General features: G+C 52.5%; 1 protein-coding gene and 1 long non-coding RNA gene across 13 annotated transcripts in view; both read right to left on the reverse strand.

Annotated features, from left to right (window-relative positions):
- LOC102249452 (sialic acid-binding Ig-like lectin 5) overlaps positions 1-19,410 on the reverse strand; it is a 48,865-nt gene that overhangs the window by 2,651 nt on the left and 26,804 nt on the right. For 9 of the 12 annotated variants that reach the window (XM_014547434.1, XM_014547430.1, XM_014547424.1 and 6 more), the window contains 2 exons: positions 274-564; positions 39-144 (listed from right to left, as the gene is read on the reverse strand). In XM_014547434.1, the coding sequence (XP_014402920.1) occupies positions 39-144; positions 274-564 (397 nt within the window). Of the gene's footprint in view, positions 1-38; positions 145-273; positions 565-15,032; positions 15,875-16,635; positions 16,721-17,058; positions 17,159-17,816; positions 18,462-19,410 lie in introns of those variants that run through there. The other 3 variants (XM_014547432.1, XM_014547425.1, XM_014547435.1) reach the window with 3 other exon arrangements.
- Positions 10,513-11,935, reverse strand: LOC102243862. The gene is made up of 3 exons (XR_314159.2): positions 11,852-11,935; positions 11,403-11,642; positions 10,513-11,174 (listed from the first exon to the last, which is right to left on the reverse strand). It is a non-coding gene; the product is annotated as an uncharacterized LOC102243862 (long non-coding RNA).

Consider the following 19,410-nt stretch of genomic DNA (forward strand, 5'->3'; position numbering starts at 1 on the left):
CCCCGGTCCCCGCACCCCCTCTCCCGCTCCTAACTCACACGGCCAGGATGAGGCAGAGGCAGAGGCCGAGGGCGAGGAGGATGGTGACGCCGGTGCCCAGAGCTATTCCTTTAGAGAATCCCTTCGCGATGAGGTCCTTCTCTTCTGCGCGTGGAAACGGTCAGGCGTCCCTGAGCCGCTCCCACCCCCACCCCACTCCTGTCCCCGAGCAGCCCCCAGCCCCACCTTCTCTCTGACCCACTCCTTTCTCCGTGGCCTCTGCCCCCAGCAGGCCCTGACCTGGCAGCAGCAGGACAGAGACGCTCTGGGCCCCGTGCACATTCCAGGCCTCGCAGCTGAGTCTGAGGTCAGGGCTGAGCCTCTGGCGGAGGCTCAGGGAGCTGTTGGTCCAGGGCCCCTCTGAGCTGGAGCTGACCGCGTGGGATGCGTTGCCATGGTTCCCCTCCAGCAGCCCCGCCCCCAGTCGCCAGCGCAGGGAGGGGGCCGGCTGGGCCCTGGAGGAGCAACTGCAGTGCAAACCCTGGTCCTCCCAGGAGCAGGAGGGTCCCAGCAGCTGCGGGGGGTCTGTGGGGAGCGAGGAGAAGGGTCAGCGGTGCCTCTGTCCTCCCAGGACCCCGGTGTCCTGTCCCCAGGTGCCCCATCCCCCACTCACAGTGCACAGAGAGGCTCAGGGAGACACTGAGGGCGCCCAGCGGGTTCTGAGCGCGGCAAATGAATTCGCCTTCGTGCTCCGTTCGTACCCCAGGCAGCTCCAGGACCCCGGGGTCTGAGGGCTGGGAGGGGCTCAGGGTCTGTGACCCCCGGGCCCAGCTCAGCGAGGCTGGGGGGTTGCTGTGGGTGACACAGAGCAGGCGCAGGCTCTGGCCCTCCAGGACCGGGAGGGACGCGCCGTTCCCCAGCGTCTCCAGGACTAGGGGAGAGAAGGGGCAGGACAGACACACAGCTGAGGGCACAGGGACCCTTCGCAGGCGCACACCCCAGACACCCGGGCCCCCCTGGGCGCTGAGAGGCCTCTGTCCCCCTTTCCTACCTGTCCCGTTTGCTCGGGAGACGGTCACGGTTAGGTTCTCCGGGGCATCTGAAAAGACACAGCACCAGCTCCAGGTGGGCCGGGGCCTCGCTCTGGGCCAAGGGTCCCTGCGGACCAATGACTGCGGCAGGCAGGGGAGGAGGGTTGAATCACCCAAGGACACAAGGCACCCAAGGAAATGGGTGGGTAAGAAGGGTGGGTCCCTTGCCAGGCCGGGGTGGCTCAGTGGTTGAGCGTAGACCTATGAACCGGGAGGTCAAGGTTTGATTCCTTGTCAGGGCACATGCCGGGGTTGTGGGCCAGATCCCCAGTAGGGGGCGTGCAGGAGGCAACTGATCAATGATTCTCTCTCATCATTGATGTTTCTCTCTCTTTCTCCCTCTCCCTTCCTCTCTGAAGTCAATAAAAATATTTTTTAAAAAAGAAGGGTGTGTCCCTGTGCTATTGTGATTTATAATGTATATTGTACATTGTATAGAATCTACCAACTTCTGCGCATGGGCCACAAATTTCAATTGCAATGTACATGCGCACCCGCAGGTGGTATTTTGTGGAAGAGCCGCACTCAAAGGGCCAAAGAGCCACGTGTGGCTCGAGAGCCGCAGTTTGCTGATCACTGGTATAGATATTTGGTCTTGGTCTCCATTCCTGGCACAGAGCTCCTGAAAGTCTTCGGTTTTCTAAGCAGTGAGAGTGACAAAGACATCTTGATATTCATAACGAGCCCTTTGCCCCTGCACCTGAGTTTAGGTTAATGAAAGCACCTCAGGATGGGGGCTGGTTGCCAGGGAAACCAGTTAGGCTGGGATTTGCAGATCCAAACCCTGACTTCCCAAAGGGGGAGGGGCTGGAGGTTGACTTCAATCTCCAATGGCCAAGGCTTTAGTCAATCAGGCCTATGTAATGATGGCTCCATAAACACCCAAAAGTGGTGGTGGTGGGGTGGGGGGTGAGGGGAGATCTTCAGGGTTGGTGAGCACGTGGAGATTTGGGGAGAGTGGCGACAGGAGCGGGAGTGAAGCTCCGAGCCCTTCCCCTGTGCCTGGCCCTCCCACCTGGCTGCTCCCGCCTCCTATCCTTTCATTCCAGACGGGTCATCTAGTAAACGGTGAGTATGTTTCTCTTGAATTCCGGGAGCTGCTCTATGTAGCACAGCGGTTCTCAACCTGTGGGTCACGACCCCTTTGGGGGTCGAATGACCCTTTCACACGGGTCGCCTAAGACTGTCGGAAAACACATATATAATTACATATTGTTTTTGTGATTAATCACCATGCTTTCATTATGTTCAATTTGTAACAATGAAAAGACATCCTGCATATCAAGATATTTACATTACGATTCATAACAGCAGCAAAATTACAGTGATGAAGTAGCAACGAAAATAATTTTATGGTTGGGGGTCACCACCACATGAGGAACTGTATTAAAGGGTCGCAGCATTAGGAAGGTTGAGAACCACTGATCTAGCAAGTTAGTGGCCCCTGAGGAGGGGGTCATGGGAAGCTCCCACCTATAGGCTCCGCTCTATAGTCAGCAGCACAGGTGGCAACCGGACTTGCTATGGTGTCCGAGGTGGGGCAGTCCTGTGGGACTGAGCCCTTAACCTGCGGCACCTGCACCTCCGGGTGCAGAGGGTCAGAACTGAGTCGAACTGCAGGACACCCAGCTGGTGTCAGAGAATTGCTTGGTGATGGGAGAAAAAACACCTGCCTCGGAATTGGAACCGGAATCGTGAGTCCCGCAGGCCCGGGTTCCAGCTCCTTGGAGCCCTGGGACCCCGTCCCAGCCCCTGCCCTCACCCCTCGCCTCCCTCCGGGACGCCAGGCCGCGGTCACACTCACAGCGCACAGAGAGGCTCAGGGTGCGGCTCCGGAGGCCAAGCCTGTTCTCCGCTCGGCAGGAGTAACGCCCCGCGTCCCCGGGCTGCACTCCGGGCAGCTCCAGCTCCAGGCCCCCAGGGCCCGGGAGGTCGGACCAGGAGAGGACTCTGTCCCCCAGGGCCCAGCTCAGGGCGGCGGGGGGCCTGCTGTCCGCAGCACAGAGCAGCCGCAGGAGCTGGCCCTTCTGGGCTTCCTGATGTGGGCTGTCCCCCTGGAGCTCCAGGGCTGCAGAGAGGGAGAGAGGGGAGGAGAGAGAGGGAGACCCAGCCTGGGGCTCAGTGGTTGAGCGTTGACCTATGAACCAGGGGGTCACGGTTTGATCCCCGGTCAGGGCACATGCCCAGGTTGCGGGCTCGATCCCCAGTGTGCGGCATGCAGGAGGCAGCCGATCAATGATTGTCTCTTATTCTCTCTCATCGTTGATGTTTCCTTTTTAAAAAATATATGTTTTTATTGATTTCAGAGAGGAAGGGGAAGAGAGAGAGAAATATCAATGATGAGAGATAACCATTGATCGGCTGCCTCCTGCACGCCCCACACTGGGAATCCAGCCCGCAACCCAGGCATGTGCCCCGACTGGGAGTCGAACTGTGACCTCCTGGTTCATAGGTCAACGCTCAACCACAGAGCCACCGCGGCCGGACTCCTCATTGATGTTTCTAACTCTCTCTTTCTCTCCCTTCCTCTCTGAAATCAATAGAAATATATTAAAAAGAGAGAGAGCAAGAGGGAGGAGCCCCATTTCGCCCACCCTCCAAAGAGGGCCGGCCCAGTCCCAGCCCACCCTGGCGAGCCTCAGTACCTGGTCTGTTGTCCCAGGAAATGCTGATGACCGGGGTTTCGGGGGCATCTGCAAGGAGATCGTGAGCTGGCTTTGGGGAGGGGCCGCAGCGAGCCCAACATTTGGGACAGACAGTGTGACCGTCCTCCATGAGGACAAGTGACAGGGGAGTGACAGGCACGCCTGTGGGTGGAGAACCAGATGGCCTCGCTTCCCCTCCTCTCCTCCCAGCTCAGGACCCTACCCCTTCCTCTCTGTGGACCCCATCCCCAGAGCCACCCAGGGCCACCACGTCCCCACCTCCCCACCCACCGGGCCCGCTGGCCACCCCGATGCCCCCCACCAGACTCACAGGCCACATTCAGCCGGACGCTGCGTTTGAAGCTCGGGCCCTCTCTGGAGAAGCTCGCTCGACAGGTGAGGTCGGTGTTGTGGTCCTGCCGTCTGGGCGTGAGGGTGAGAACTGAGACGTAGGCCGTTGTCTCGCCGATTTCTTGGGGGGCGAGGGCAGCCCCCCTCCAGGAGAGAGTCGGGGCTGGACAGTGTTCCGAGTGAAACTGAAACGCACAGACGGCTGTCGCCTGACGCCCAGGCTCCAGGGTCTCGGGGACGTAGAGGGCTGGCTCCTGTGTCCGGGCTGGGAGGAGAGCGGGCACTTCAGGGAGCGCCCCCTGGCCCATGCCCCCCCCCACCCCCAGCCCTCCCAGCACGAGGCAGGGGGAGGGTTCAGCGGGAGTTCCCACCCCCTCCCAGCCAGCTCCATACCTGTCACATTCAGAAAGAACTTATTGTCCACAAAGCTATATCGTAGGGTGCCTTCCTCGACCCGAAAGAAATACATCCCTCTGTCTTCCATCTGGGCCTCAGTGAGCAGCAAGGAGCAGCCGCCATCCCGGGGGCTGCCCAGGAGCTGGAAGCGGCCGCTGGCCCCCCATTGCACCATCCGGGACTGGTCATTTGTGGCCACAGGAGAACCTCTGAAGACTTCGGTCCCCACTTTGAACCAGTAGCCTTGAGCCGGGGCCCCCTTGGTGTTGCCCTCCCGAGGGTAGGAGAAGGAGCAGGGCACCTGCACACACAGGCCCTGCGGCACCGTCACCGCCCTCTCCACCTTCAGCCAGTATCCTTTATCCGGATCCTGCGCCTTTTGGGGGCCCCGGCCCTCGGCCCACTCACCGCCCCACAGCACCCCGAAGAGCAGCGGCAGGAGCATGTCTGCCCCGGAGACACTGGGCCCGGCCCTGGGACAGGCTCATCCCCCGGCGACGCCCTGACTGAGACGGGCAGGGACAGAAGAGGAAGCCCCGGGGCAGGCAGGCGGAAGTGGGGCCTTGGGGACTGATGCATGAAATGAGCTTCTCCTCTGAAGCCACGGGGATCTCCCCTTCTCCCCACTCCCCACCCCATCTGGCCCACTGGACGCTCTGTCTGTGCTTCCTGGTGGGCGGGCGGCTGCCTGGCCCTGGGCTGGCTCAGCTGGTCCTTCTCGGGGCCACCTCTGTGGGAGGACGTGGTGGGCATGTGTCCAGTCCCGGAGCCTGGCTGTGGGTGGGTGATGGGGGCTCCCCTACTGGGCTCAGGTCATTGCAGAAGCAGAAGTGAAAGCTCACAGTGGGCCCTTCTTGGGGGGGGGGGGTTCAGCGTGCAGGGGAAGGTAGGTTCATGGGGGTGGGGAGCAGGGCCCTTCTTGGCAGCTAACATCCAAGGTGCCCAGTGAATTTCACTTTCAGATAAACAAGAAATCTCTTTGTTGAGTATAAGTATGTCCCAAATATTGCCCATTGTTTATATCTTAAATTCGAATTGAAGCGGATGCCTTCTGTTTTTTAAATATATTGTTATTGATCTCAGAGAGGAAGGGAGAGGGAGAGAGAGACAGAAACATGAATGATGATCGCTTCTCGGCCTTTTGGCTAAGATCAAGTGTAGAAACATGAATGATGAGGGAGAATCATTGATCGGCTGCCTCCTGCACGCCGCCTACTGGGGATCCAGCCCGCAACCTGGGCATGTGCCCTTGACCGGAATCGAACCATGACCTCCTGGTTTATAGGTCAACGCTCAACCACTGAGCCACAGCAGCCAGGCATGTTTGTACTTGCTAAATCTGGCAAGTGCAGGCTGGTCTCAGGGGCACCCCATCATCTTTCATGGTGGGGGCGGGGGCTCACTGACCCTGGTCCCCCAGGAGCACCCACCCACGAGACCTGAGTCCACTTCCCATCTCCTCCTCTTCTTCTGTCATGCCATCGGGTGACACCTACTGGTAACACCTGTTGTGACAAGGACACCTGCATCCACAGGTGAGGCTGGGGGTGGGAGGGAGGCGCAGGCCGCGTAAAGGGCATGGGAGGTGTGAAGGGAGTGGGATAGACTCTCCCACATATGTCTCCCTGTCCCAGCTCCTCTTCTTCAAATGAGTCTGTTTGGGTTGTGTAGGGACAGTGTGTGTGTCCGCTCAACCTCACGCCCTGGGCCCTCGGGTGTGGCGGGTGCCACGCGGCATACGGGCGACATGCAGGCAAATCAGACACCCTGTCTGGCCTCGAGGGGACCATGTTTGGTTAAAAAAAAAAAAGAAGAAGGAAGAAAGAAACAGCCAAGTACTAACATGTTCGTAAGTGTCCCCTCTAGACCAGCGGTTCTCAACCTGCGGGCCGCGACCCCTTTGGGGGTCGAACGACCCTTTCACAGGGGTCGCCTAAGACCCTCGGAAAACACATATATAATTACATATTGTTTTTGTGATGAATCACTATGCTTTCATTATGTTCAATCTGTAACAATGGAAAGACATCCTGCAGATCAGATATTTACATGACAATTCATAACTAGCAAAATTGCAGTTATGAAGTAGCAACGGAAATAATGTCATGGTTGGGGGGGTCACCACAACATGAGGAACTGTATTAAAGGGTCGCGGCATTAGGAAGGTTGAGAACCACTGCTCTAGACCCCCACGCTGGGACGAATGTCCGGGAAGGGCCTGGGGACGGAGGGGTCCCTTCTTCTCAGTGAAGTCAGGAAGGTGTCCTGTGCTGCCCCCAGGGAGCGCTGCATGTCACCCACACACATTGACACCTCGCCCCCCCCTCCCCCGCCCTCCAGGGGAACCCCAGGCCCAAGGATCTGGGGAACACAGCCCTGGAGAGTTGCAGCTCAGCAGGGAGTACTTTCCCAGGCCTGGACACGTTTGCAAATTTTGCTCTTCCAAAAATGCTGCATTCATTGTCATTGCACCTACAAATGATGACTGGGCCCCTGTCATTGCACCTCGATGGGATGGGGAGCCTCTCAGCTCAGACACTGTCACCACCACCACCTGACTTGGCCCCCTGCAGGCCCACCCGCCTCCAAATGTAAAACATTTCCGTATCATCCCACTCTCAAAGCATCGTTCTAAAACCACAGCCACCCCGATGTGCTCACCATGTGATGTCTACTTAAAAAAATAGCCACCACGTGTCCCTGTGGTGTCTGAGGACCTCGGGGCTGCTCTCACAGAACACCACGGACTGGGTGGCTCAACCAGCAAACATTCATTTCTCTCAGTCCTGGAGGCTGGAAGCTCGAGATCAAGGCGTGGGCAGGTTCGTGTCTGTGAGAGCCCACCTCCTGCTTCATAGATTCCGTCCTCACCTGGTGGAGGGGGCAGGAGATCTCTGCGGGGTCTCTTAAACAGGGCCACCATTCTTTTCAAAATATATTTTTTTATTGATTTCAGAGAGGAAAAGAGAAGGAGAGAAACATCGATGATAAGAATCATTGATTGGTTGCCTCTTGCACGCCCCCTACTGGGGATCTAGCCCACAACCCGGGCATGTGCCCTTGACCAGAGTCAAACCCGGACCCTTCAATCCCCAGGCTGACGCTCTATCCACTGAGCCAAACCAGCTCGGGCAGGGCCACCATTCTTGAAGGCTTCACCCTCATGACATAGACACCTCCCAAAGGCCCTACCTCCTAATATTAAAACAACTAGAGGCCTCATGCATTAAATTTGTGCAAGGGTAGGTCTTCGCAGGCCTGGCTGCCTCACAGCTCTGGCTGCCTCCGGGCCCCAGCTGCCTCGAGGCTCCCGTACAGGGCCACCATTCTTGAAGGCTTCACCCTCACGACATAGTCACCTCCCAAAGGCCCCACCTCCTAATATTAAAACAACTAGAGGCCTCATGCATTAAATTTGTGCAAGGGTAGGCCTTCGCAGGCCTGGCTGCCTCACAGCTCTGGCTGCCTCCGGGCCCCAGCTGCCTCGAGGCTCCACCCCCGCCAGCACCCACCTTGGCCTGGCGCTGCCTGAGTCTGCCACCACACACCCCCAGTTGCCTGGTCTGTGGAGCCCCCCCATCCATCGCCCCACAGAGGGTGGCCTGGGCCTCCCTCTGTGGGGCGATCACAGAGCCCCCTGATTGATTGCCCTGCTGACCAGTGGCCTGGGCCTCCCTCTGTGGGACAATTGTGGGGCGATGTCGGCCCCCCGACCAATCGCATTGCACCTGCCTTGGCTGGTCTGGTGCCAGTGCATGTCATAGAGTGGGTCGTCTGGATGATTGTTCTGCTGTTCAGCCGTTTGGTCGATTTGCATATTACACTGTTATTATAGAATTATTATAGACTAGTAGGCCTGCACACCAATCTGTGTGCCAGCAGCTCACTGCCGCCCTCCTGTAGCTCCCCCGCCCCCTCCCCCCACCATAGCTTGCTTCCCTGCCCCCTCCTGTAGCTCTCCACCACCCGCTTGTAGCTTGCTGCCCCACCCTCCTGCTCACAGCATAATGACCATTTGCATATTACGTCTTTATTATATAGGATGAGGGTTAGGTTTCAACATATGGTTTTGGGGGAGTCACAGCCTATAGCATGTGGGGCCATTCAGGTCACATCTTTTCTTTGTCTTGGTTGGGGGTCATGTAATCAGCATGAGCTCTGGCTGGGCCTTCACCATTTCTCCTCAAAACAACTATTACAAGGCGAGGAGGTGAGTCAAGTACTGTAGGAGAATCACCTGGTTCACTCTAATTTCCAGTAAAGGGAAAAATTTGCAAGTTCCCTACTTTGTGATCAATTATAATTGCTAATTACTGGTAGGTGTTGATACTCAGTGTGAAGTATTCTTTTTTCCAAAAGTAAATACCAATTTAAAAATATATATTATTGGTTTTACAGAGAGGAAGGGAGAGGAATAGAGAGTTAGAAACATTGATCAGCTGCCTCCGGCATGCTCCCTACTGGGGATGGAGCCCACAACCAAGGTACATGCCCCTGATCAGAATCGAACCTGTGACCCTTCCGTCCACGGGCCGACGCTCTATCCACTGAGCCAAACCCGTTAGGGCCATACCAATTCTTTTGTTACAACCTAAGGGTGCCTGGGACCTGATCCCTGTTTGACTTCTCCAACCTCCTAACATTTTACTCCATTACTTTACAAAATTACCCCTTCAGGAAGACTAACGCAGCCCCTGCTGACACCCATAGCCAGCCCCGATGTTCTCCTATTGAACGTGAACAATATCACAGATGCCACACCAGACACCACTTGTGGTGGAACAAGACTACTCCAGTCACGTCTCAGACACAAGCAAGAACTTGTCAAAGCCGCAAAAGGGGCAAACACCCCTCATTCTAGGGTTACAGGAATGACTGCTGATTATGGACCAACTACAGCGTCAGTCGCTGCTATGGACTGAACGTTGTGCCCAATCCCCCAACCCCCACACACATCCATATGTTGAAGCTCTAACCCTAATGTGAGGGCCTTTGGGGGTGGGGCCTTCAGAGCTAATTAGGTCATGAGGTGGAGCTCGCATGAATGAATTTAGTGCCCTTATCGAAGGGACCTCAGAAAGCATCTTTACTCCTTCTCCGTGTAAGGACACGTTGAGAACACGTTGCCTACGAACCACACATTGGGCCCTTCTCAGACACCAATGTGAGGGCCTTTGGAGGTGGGGCCTTCAGAACTAATTAGGTCATGGGGTGGAGCTCAATGAATGAATTTAGTGCCCTTATGAAAGGGACCTCAAAGAGCCTCCTCAGGCCTTCTCCATGTAAGGACACATTGAGAACACATTGCCTACGAACCACACATTGGGCCCTTCTCAGACACCTAATCTGCCGGTGCCTTGATCTTGAACTTTTCAGCTTCAGAACTGGGAGTGAAAAAGAAAGAAACATTACCCATCACTGATTGGCTGCCTCCTGCATGCCCCCAACTGGGGATCCAGCCCACAAACTAGGCATGTGCTCTGACTGGGAATCGAACCCAGGCACCTCTTGGTTCATGGGTCAACACTCAACCACTGAGCCACACTGGCAGGGCAGGAAACATATAATTTTACACATGAAACACAAACAGGGAATATCCATGATCCTCGAGAGGATAAAAAACACAAGATGAGATTTATAATCACCCCATTGTTCTGCTAGAAGGTAGTTTTCAATGACACACACACACACACAAAGACTGGAATTTCACTGACTGAAGAGTCAAAAATTGGACATTAAGAAGACTGTGATGGCTAAAATGTGTACATCAGAATTTTAGGCAGGAAACAGCCTGGCAGAGAAAGGGTTCAAGGTTGAGTTGTTTGCAAAATAACTAGCGACATGTGCAAACCCCATGAAGCCAAGCCAGAACAATTTTTAAAAAGAAAAAAAAAATTACCATTTGCGTTTCTGATTAATGTATTTTCTTCTCTAGAAGTTACAGTGTTTTAGTTTTTCATCTTTTTTATTTTTTTCTTATTATGGTAATGTTTTTTCTTTATATCCTTGAATATATAGAACATATTTGTAAGAAGTATTTTAATGTCTCTGTCTGTTAAGTCCATTTCTGTCATGTCTGAGCATCATCTAGTAAAAGTTTTTCTCTTATGAAGTGTTGCAGGTTCATATTTCTTCATATGTCTAGTAATTTTTCACTGGATGGTGGACATTGTCGGTTTTAGGTGTTTGACTGCTTGGTTTTGTTGTATTTCTTTAAAGAACACTGGTTCTTTTTCTTGAAGGCAGTCAAGTTACTTGTATATTGTGCCAATATTTTTACAGCTCTGTTATTATCAGCCTCTTTTTTAAAGACAGGTCTAGTATAGCCTTTATTTTAGCGCTAATTTTCTCTCACTTGAATGCTATGCCTTTTGAAGATTTGATTGAATACTATATACTAAAGGCTGTATCTTCATTCTAGCTGGAGGGAATATGCACAAGTCCAAGTACTTCGTATGTGGCATTGTGCAGAGGTGCTGACGCAATAGGCCTGATCATTGCTGGCTCATGCACCAGAAATGCACTGAGGGATGAGGGTGCCATGGTGAGTTCTGAGCTGGGAAGGGACAGGGTCACTTCTGGGGTAAGTAGAGATCATTTTGGGGCCCAAATTGTAGCAGGCTGGAGGCGGGGCGGCGTGGGGAGACTCCAGGGCCTCTCCCATCTGTGCCGTTTCCCCTAAAGACGAGATTGGTCAGGTTCTGTGGACCACCTGGAAGAGAAATAAGTAATTGACCCCCTGCACTAGGATGGGCTGGTCATGAGCAAGGGGGTGGGTCTGGGTGTTCTCTCACCTTCATTCCAGCCATGCATCCAAGAACAGATCCCAAGTCTCCTCCACCAGGGTCCTGCCCCACTCTGACACGGAGCCCCAGGGACCGTGGTCCTTCCTGGCTGAGCACTCACACACGTTGAGCCGGATGGTCCTCCCTGTGCTCACCTCAGCTCCAGGGAAGGCCGCTCTACAGGTGAGGTTGGCGCCGTGGTCCTGGGGCCCTGGTGTGAGGGTGACCACTGAGGAATTGAACGTCCTGGAACCCAGGGAAGTGACGGTGACCCCAATCCAATAGAATGGAGGGGGCGCCCCTCTCACAGGCCCAGGGCTCCATGCAGGTAACGTTCTTGGGGTGCCCAGAGTCTAGGAACCCGTGGAAGTGGATGTCCGGTGTCCTTGACAGAGCTGAAGAAAAGAGAGACAGACCCAGGTCCTGGAGGCGGGGTCCCTGAGGGTGCCCCCTAATAGCAGCCTCTACCTCTACCTCTATCCAACACAGTGTCCTGCCCCCATGATTCCATGGGGTTTTCCCAGGATGAGAGAAATGGGTTCCTTCCCGGCCCAGGAGGCCTCAGGACCCATCCACGTGCCCTGTCCTTGATCCCATTCCTTACCCGTCACATGTACAGAGAGCTGGTTCTGTTTGTAACTATATGCCTCATCGTGCCTTCGCTCCGCTCCGAAGAAGTATGGCCCTGTGTCCCTTTATGCCCATTCTACGAGGAGGAAAGATTTTTATCTTGGTTTACAAATAGTTCTGTTAATATGTGGGCACAGCAAGAAGTGAACAGTTACCCAGTGACAGGGAACCTGAAAGAACGCTGAGGTGCCGCCACCTAGTGGCCGAATTTCGTCGGTACATTGGGTTTGCATTTCATCTGGGCTGAGAGATGGCCCTGAGAACCAATACTCACTGAACAATGGCTGAAGGTTTGAATATTTGTCTGGGCATTTGCTCATTGACTCTACAGACTTTGACTTTATGGGTTTAAGGATTTTCATTACTGTCTAATTGCTGCTACGTAGAGTAATGTCCTCTTTATGTTCCCGGATGCTGGTTGCTCTTGCCTTCTATATATATTTCTGGATTTAACTGAGCTTTGTCAGCTTTAGTGTCCAAATCAAATTAAAGTTCCTGATGTTGTTCATTTATACTGAATATTTTTTCTGTGTGTTCTTATCATTTGGGATTTCCTTCCTTCAAGTTCCTTTTGGTTTATTTTACTGTTATTTTCCTAAGTTTTGAAAAATAATCTCATCTCTGATATAGACATCTGAAGTTATATATATTTCTTCTAATAACCACTTTAGTTTTCCAAAACTAAACATTTTATACTCAGTATTTTTTAAATATATTTTATTGATTTCAGAGAGGAAGGGAGAGGGAGAGAGAGATAGAAACACCAATGATGAGAATCATTGATCGGCTGCCTCCTTCATGCCCCCCACTGGGGATCGAGCCCACAACCCTGGCATGTGCCCCTGACCAGAATTGAACCCAGGACCCCTCAGTCTGCAGGCCAACGCTCCATCCACTGAGCCAAACCAGCTAGGGCTTTAGTATTTTTATTATCACTTCGTTTTAAATAATTTTAAATTTGCGTTAATGATTATTTTATCCTTGACTTATTTATAAGGAATTTTCTAAATTTCACTAATATACATATACATAGTTATGTTTATTAGTATATATAATATATTATAAATAGAATATGCTTTTGTTATTGATTTCTAGCTTAATAGCCTTGGAATCAGTGAACATATTCTATATTTCAGTCCATTGACATATGTTGAAATTTTGCTTTATATGACCCAGTATATGATAAAATGTTTTGGAATGTTCACTGTGTGTGCTCAAATAGAATATATATCTTCTCATCATTTGGGACAAGTTTTCTATCTATGGCTGTAGATCGAGTTCATTAATGATGTTGTTTATGTGTAGTATAATAACAAATCCTTAGTGATTTTCTTGTCTGTGTGTTTCATCAGTGATTGTAAAATATATATTAAAATTCCCTCTAGGAATGTGGATTCGTTTTTTTGTTATTTTTTTTAAATTGTCAGTTTTTGCTGTATGTTGTCATATCATGTACATTTCAAGTGTTATGCCTTCCTGGTAAATTAAACCTTTAATCATTATGAAGTGGTCCCATTTATCTCCATTAATACCTATATTGTAAAGTATATATTTTCCGATACTAATATACTTGTGATGGTCGGTATTTCTCAGAAAAAGTCAATCATAGAACAATCTAGGATTCACATAGATCTCTTGTAAACAACATATATGCACATTTCCCCCCAGCCTGACTATATTTGTGTTTTATTGAGAGCACTAAGTCCATTTGTGTTTAATGCAATTTTTAAAATGTATTGGGATCTAAATACAGAATCTTATATTTGTACTATATATATGTTCTTCTCTTTTTTCCCTCTCTCTTAATCTTCCATTTCTTTTTTTTCTCTGGTTTGATTGAATAATGTTTCCAGAACCTTTTATACTTCTCCTAGTTTGGAGGTGATAAACTTGGGGTCGATTCTTTTAAAAATATCCTTGAGATTATAACAAAATATCAAAGTCTAAAGCTTATCATATTTCATTTTCTCCTGAATAATATAAAGACTTTATCAAATGTAAATTCTATTAACACGTTTATGAATTATGTTACTATAGTATGGTATTTAAATATTATATTTTATATTTGACCCCTCTACACATCATTATATTTTATAATAAGTATTTGTTTCTTTCTGCTCACATATTGGCCACTTTATAATGGTTTCATTCCTTTTTGTATATTTCAGCTTCAATCTGGGATCACGAATACCCAAATTATATCTTTTAGAATTTACTTGGAGAAGTTTTTGTTTATGAATGGTCTCATTTCTGTTTGTATTAAATATCTTTATTCCACCTTCAAGCTTAAAACATAATGTTAAATAAGCAGGACTTTTAAATTAACATTTGTATCTCTCAGGACATAAGATATCCTTCCATTGTATTTGGTCTTCTCATAGTGTCCCCGAAAAAAAATCAGCTGTGTGTCTAACTCTGGTCTTTTTAAATGTATTCTCTTTTTTTTCTACTCTTTTTTTCTTTGTTTGTTAATTCTCACCCAAAGATAATTTTTCCCTTGATTTTTAGAGAAAGTGAAAGAGGTCACAAAAAGCTTTGTCAGCATTTTATTTATTTACTTATTTATTTACTAGAGGCCCGGTGCACGAATTCATGCACATTGAAATTAATTAGAAGGTGGCTGGTGGGGTGGAAGTGGGCGAGATGGGCCAGACATGCCCTGGAGCCAACCTCCCACAGTCCCACCCCAGCCGGCCACACCTGAGGTGGTGCCAGGGCTCGAAGGGCGTCTGGGGAGTGAGTGGGGTCCCTCCGGCAGGTGGAGTCCCTTATCCTGGCCTGTGGGGTTCAACCCAAAACTGGCAGTCTGACATCTCCTGAGGTGTCCCGGAGGGCTAGAGGGCACTCAGCAAAGTTGCTGTCAGTTGGCAGCTCCTGCTTTGAGCATCTGCCCCCTGGTGGTATTGTGCATCATAGCTACCAGCTGATTGGCCGGTCGCTTAGGCTTTTATGTATATAGATTTGTTAATCCTCACCTGAGGATATTTTTTTCCATTTTAGAGAGAGTGGAAGGCAGGGAGGGAGGAGAGAGAGAGAGAAAGAGAGTGTGAGAGAGAGAAACATCAGTGTGGGAGAGAGACATCAATTGGTTGCCTCCCACACAAGCCCCGACTGGGGCCGGGCATCAAACCTACAACCCATAGGTGCCCTTGACTGAGAATCGAACCCACCACACTTCAGTGCATGGGCCAATGCTCTAACCACTGAGAACACCAGCCATGGGTGTGTTAGTGCTTTTGTTAACTGTTGCCTAGGTACTGTTTATTGATCTTTCACAACAGCCTGGTTAGATAGGGATGATTTCCCTGCTTTGCAGAACAGCAGAGAAATAAACTGACTCACTCGATAAGTGGTATAGATGGATTTGAACTCAGTTCTTTCGGACACAAGTCCTCCGGTCCTTCATCTATACCAAAGGATTGAGACCATTGCCAAGAAAATCGTTAATTTTAAAATAATCAGACACTGAGGTTATGGGCTGAAAAAAATCATGAACTTAACCAGTTGAAGTCCTAAACCCAGTACCTCATCATTTCTCCTTACAGTTCAATTATGTGTCCAGATAGAGTCTTTAAAGAGATACTGCGGTTCAAGTGAGGTCATTAGGGTGGGCCTTAGTCCAGTATATCTGGTGTCCTTATAAGAAGAGGAGGTTAGGACACAGACACTCAGAGGGAGGACCATGGGAGGACACAGAGAGAAGACGGCCATCTGCAAGCCGAGCGGAGAGGCCTCCCAAGGCACCGGGCCTGCTGGCACGTTGATCTCAGGTTTTTCGCCTTCGGAACCCGGAGCAAGTAGTTCCTCACTTGTGTGTCTTGATCTCTGAGTACACGATGTTGGCATCTTCATTTCCCTGGGGCTTCCGGTTGTGGAACCTGACGAAAGCATAGTGGAGCTCCGGCTCCCCTTTGGCGGGGGGACCAGCACCATCAGGGGCTGGGGGAGCCGCTGGGGGAGCCGCAGAGCTATCTGTCCAGAACGGGTGCTGATGTGCCTGAGTGGAGAGAAGAGCAAAGGTTCCAAGCTGCTCAGAAGGGTCCGGAAGAGAGCAGCCAAGGGCCAGGCTGAGATTGGGACTGGTGGGAGTTTTATTGTTTACCAGTCCACTTATTTTAAAAGGTGTAGTCATGGCTCTGGCCAGTTTGACTCAGTGGGTAGGGTCCCCGGTTCGATTCCGGTCAAGGGCACCTACCTCGGTTGTAAACTCCCCACCCTCCCCCACCCCCTTAGCCCGGTGCCCTGGTCAGGGCTCGTGTAGGAGGCAACCAATGGATGTGTTTCTCTCACACGTGTTTCTCTCACACTGATGTTTCTCTCTGTCTCCCTCTCTCTTCTACTCTCCCTAAAAATTAATGGAAAAATATCCTCAGGTGAGGATTAACAACAACAAAAATGTTTTGTCATTGCCTGGCTGGCGTGGCTCAGTGGTTGAGCGTCGACCTGTGAACCAGGAGATCATGGTTCAATTTCCAGTCAAGGGATAGGCCCAGGTTGCGGGCTCGATCCCCAGTGTGGGGTGTTCAGGAGGCAGCCGATCAAAGATTCTCTCTCATCATTGATGTTTCTATCTCTCTCTCCCTCTCCTTTCTTCTCTGAAATCAATAAAAATCTATTTAAAAAATAAGTTAAATTAAATAACCACTTGTGCAATTCCAGGAAGTGTTGGGCATCTAACATTGAAATGTCTAGAAGCCCCTCTGGCAGGCAGCATCCCAAAGTGATAATACTGAGAGGGAGCTACGTCCCGTCACTCACCCCGGAGCCTGCGCCTGTGCCTGGGTGCACATCCTTGTCCATGCTCTGCATCAGCTGGGCTGCTTTTTCCCTGCAGGTCTTCACTCTACGAAAACAACCCCAGGCATTTCAGCCTTGTTACTTGGGGCATGGAATGGGCAGACCACCTCTAGTCTATATGAAGAGCACGTGACGACGTGGGTGGGTCCCGTCCCCAGGTGCTCCCCGAACCCAAGCGCCAGACATAGAGTAGCTGGGAAGAGACCCCAATCTACTTGGCCCAGTAGATTACAGGTTGTTTCATGCCAGCGCTCGACCTCCCTTCCCTGGCTCCTGGCTTTCCCACCAGCCCGGGGGTCCTCCAGCTCAGGTTCTCTGCGATTCCCAGACCTTAAGCCCTTCCCACCCCAGGCCCCACCCTCTGTCCCTGGAGCTCACGCCCACCTGCAGATGAGACAAAGGCAGAGAGAAAGCAGGGCCAGGGCCATGACGCCAGCTCCCCCAACCACTCCCAGGACTCCACCGACCCTGGATTCCGGTTTACCTGTAGGTAGTTTGAGATTTGTGTAAATTCCAACCCCAACCCATAGCGTCCTCCAAACTGGCCATTTCTGTCTCTGCCTGGCCCGTGGGTGGACCCACTCTCCGTCCAGGACTCGGTCACTCGGCACTCTGTCTCCTTGCAGACCCTGGACCAGACCCTTCCCCTCCACACCCCCTGGCCCCGACCTCAGGACTGAGGAGCTTACACATCAGCCACTCCCATCCAAGCCTTAAAATGCCTCTTTCCCAGCTCCCTCTCTCCGGGGCTGTTAGGGCTTGAATTGTGTGCCCCCAAGATTTGTATGTTGCAGTCCTAGCCCTCCGTACCCCCACCCCCACCCCACCATGTCTCAGAATGTGACTTGAGCCCTAACCGGTTTGGCTCAGTGGATAGAGCGTCGGCCTGCGGACTGAAGGGTCCCAGGTTCGATTCCGGTCAAGGGTATGTGCCTTGGTTGCAGGCACATCCCCAGCAGGGGGCGTGCAGGAGGCAGCTGATCGATGTTTCTCCCTCATTGATGTTTCTAACTCTCCATTCCTCTCCCTTCCTCTCATAAAAAATCAATAAAATATATTTAATAATAATAATAAAAAGAATGTGACCTGATTTGGAGATAGGGTCTTTACAGAAGTGACAGTTACAATGTAGGTCACTAGGGTGGACCCTAAATCCAATAGGACCGGTGTCCTCATAAAATGGGGGAATTTGCACACAGACACGCACAGGGAGAACGCCAGGAGAGCATGAAGGCAGAGACTGGAGTGATGCTTACACAAGCTGAGGACCGCCAAGGATTGCCAGCAAACCCCCCCCCCCAGAAGTTAGGGGAGACCTGCAACACACCCCCAGCCTCAGAAGGACTCCACCCTGCTGACACCTTGACCTCGGACTTCCCGCCTCCAGAACGGTGAGACCACAAGTCTCCCTGACTAAGCCTCCCTGTTGGAGGTATTTGGTGACGGCAGCTGGGAACCTACTACAGTGTCGGGGCTCCTCCTCCCCCAGGCACCACCCCCTCAACAGGCCCCAGGCAGCAGCAGGACACTGGCTCTCTGGGCCTAATGAACAGGGAAGGAAGTGGCAACTGAGTCTGAGACCAGCGTGGAGCCCCACCCTCCACCAGGAGGCTCGGGGAGCTGTTGGCCCACGGCCCCTGCAGAGCTGGAGGTGACCCTGTAGGAGGCATTGCCATGGTTCCCCAGCCGCCAGTGCAGGGAGGGGGCCAGCTGGGCCCGGGAGGAGCAGCTGCAGTGCAGACCCTGGTCCTCCCAGGAGCAGGAGGGTTCCAGCAGCTGCGGGGGGTCTGTGGGGAGCGAGGAAAAAGGACACAGGTGACCTGCCCCCAGGAGCCCCTCATCCCCTCCTACCCCGCAACTCACAGTGCACAGGGAGGCTTAACAAGACAGGGAGGGAGCCCAGCAGGTTCTGATGCTCCATTTGCATCGCAGGCAGCTCCGGGAGCCCTGGTGCTGAGGGCTGGAGGGGCTCAGGGCAGGAGCAGGAGGGTCCCAGCAGCTGCGAGGGGGGGGGGGGGGGGGCTGGGGGGGGGGGGGAAAAAGGTCCCAGGACGCAGGAGCCCCTCATCCCCTCCTACCTCGCAACTCACAGTGTACAGGGAGGCTTAACAAGACAGGGAGGGAAATGCATTTGCCTTCATGCTCCATTTGCATCGCAGGCAGCTCCAGGAGCCCTGGTGCTGAGGGCGGGAGGGGCTCAGGGCTCCTTCCTCCAGCACCAGCTCAGGTGACACCACCCACTCCCAGGACTCAGTCTCTCCTCTGCCCACCTCCTTGCAGAACCGGCTGTTGGTTCTGTTCAGGCAGGAGATGCAGGCCCTGTCCTAGCAATCGCCCCTGTCCAGGCAGCAGCCCCCCACCCCCAGCCCCACCTTCTCTCTGACCCACTCCTCTCTCCCTAAGCCTCTGACTTCAAAAGGCCCCCTTACCTGGCAGCCGCAGGACAGAGGCGCTCTGGGCCCCTAAGACATTCCTGGCCTCGCAGCTGAGTCTGAGGTCAGAGCTGAGCCCCCCGCGGAGGCTCAGGGAGCTGTTGGTCCAGGGCCCCTCTGAGCTGGAGGTGACCGCGTGGGAGGCGTTGCTGTGGTTCCCCTCCAGCAGCCCCGCCCCCAGCCGCCAGCGCAGGGAGGGGGCCGGCTGGGCCCTGGAGGAGCAGCTGCAGAACAGATCCTGGTCCTCCCAGGAGCAGGAGGGTCCCAGCAGCTGTGGGGGGTCTGTGAGCGAGGGGAAGGGTCA

Source organism: Myotis brandtii, unplaced genomic scaffold, assembly GCF_000412655.1.
Source record: "Myotis brandtii unplaced genomic scaffold, ASM41265v1 scaffold474, whole genome shotgun sequence".
Lineage (NCBI taxonomy): Eukaryota > Metazoa > Chordata > Mammalia > Chiroptera > Vespertilionidae > Myotis > Myotis brandtii.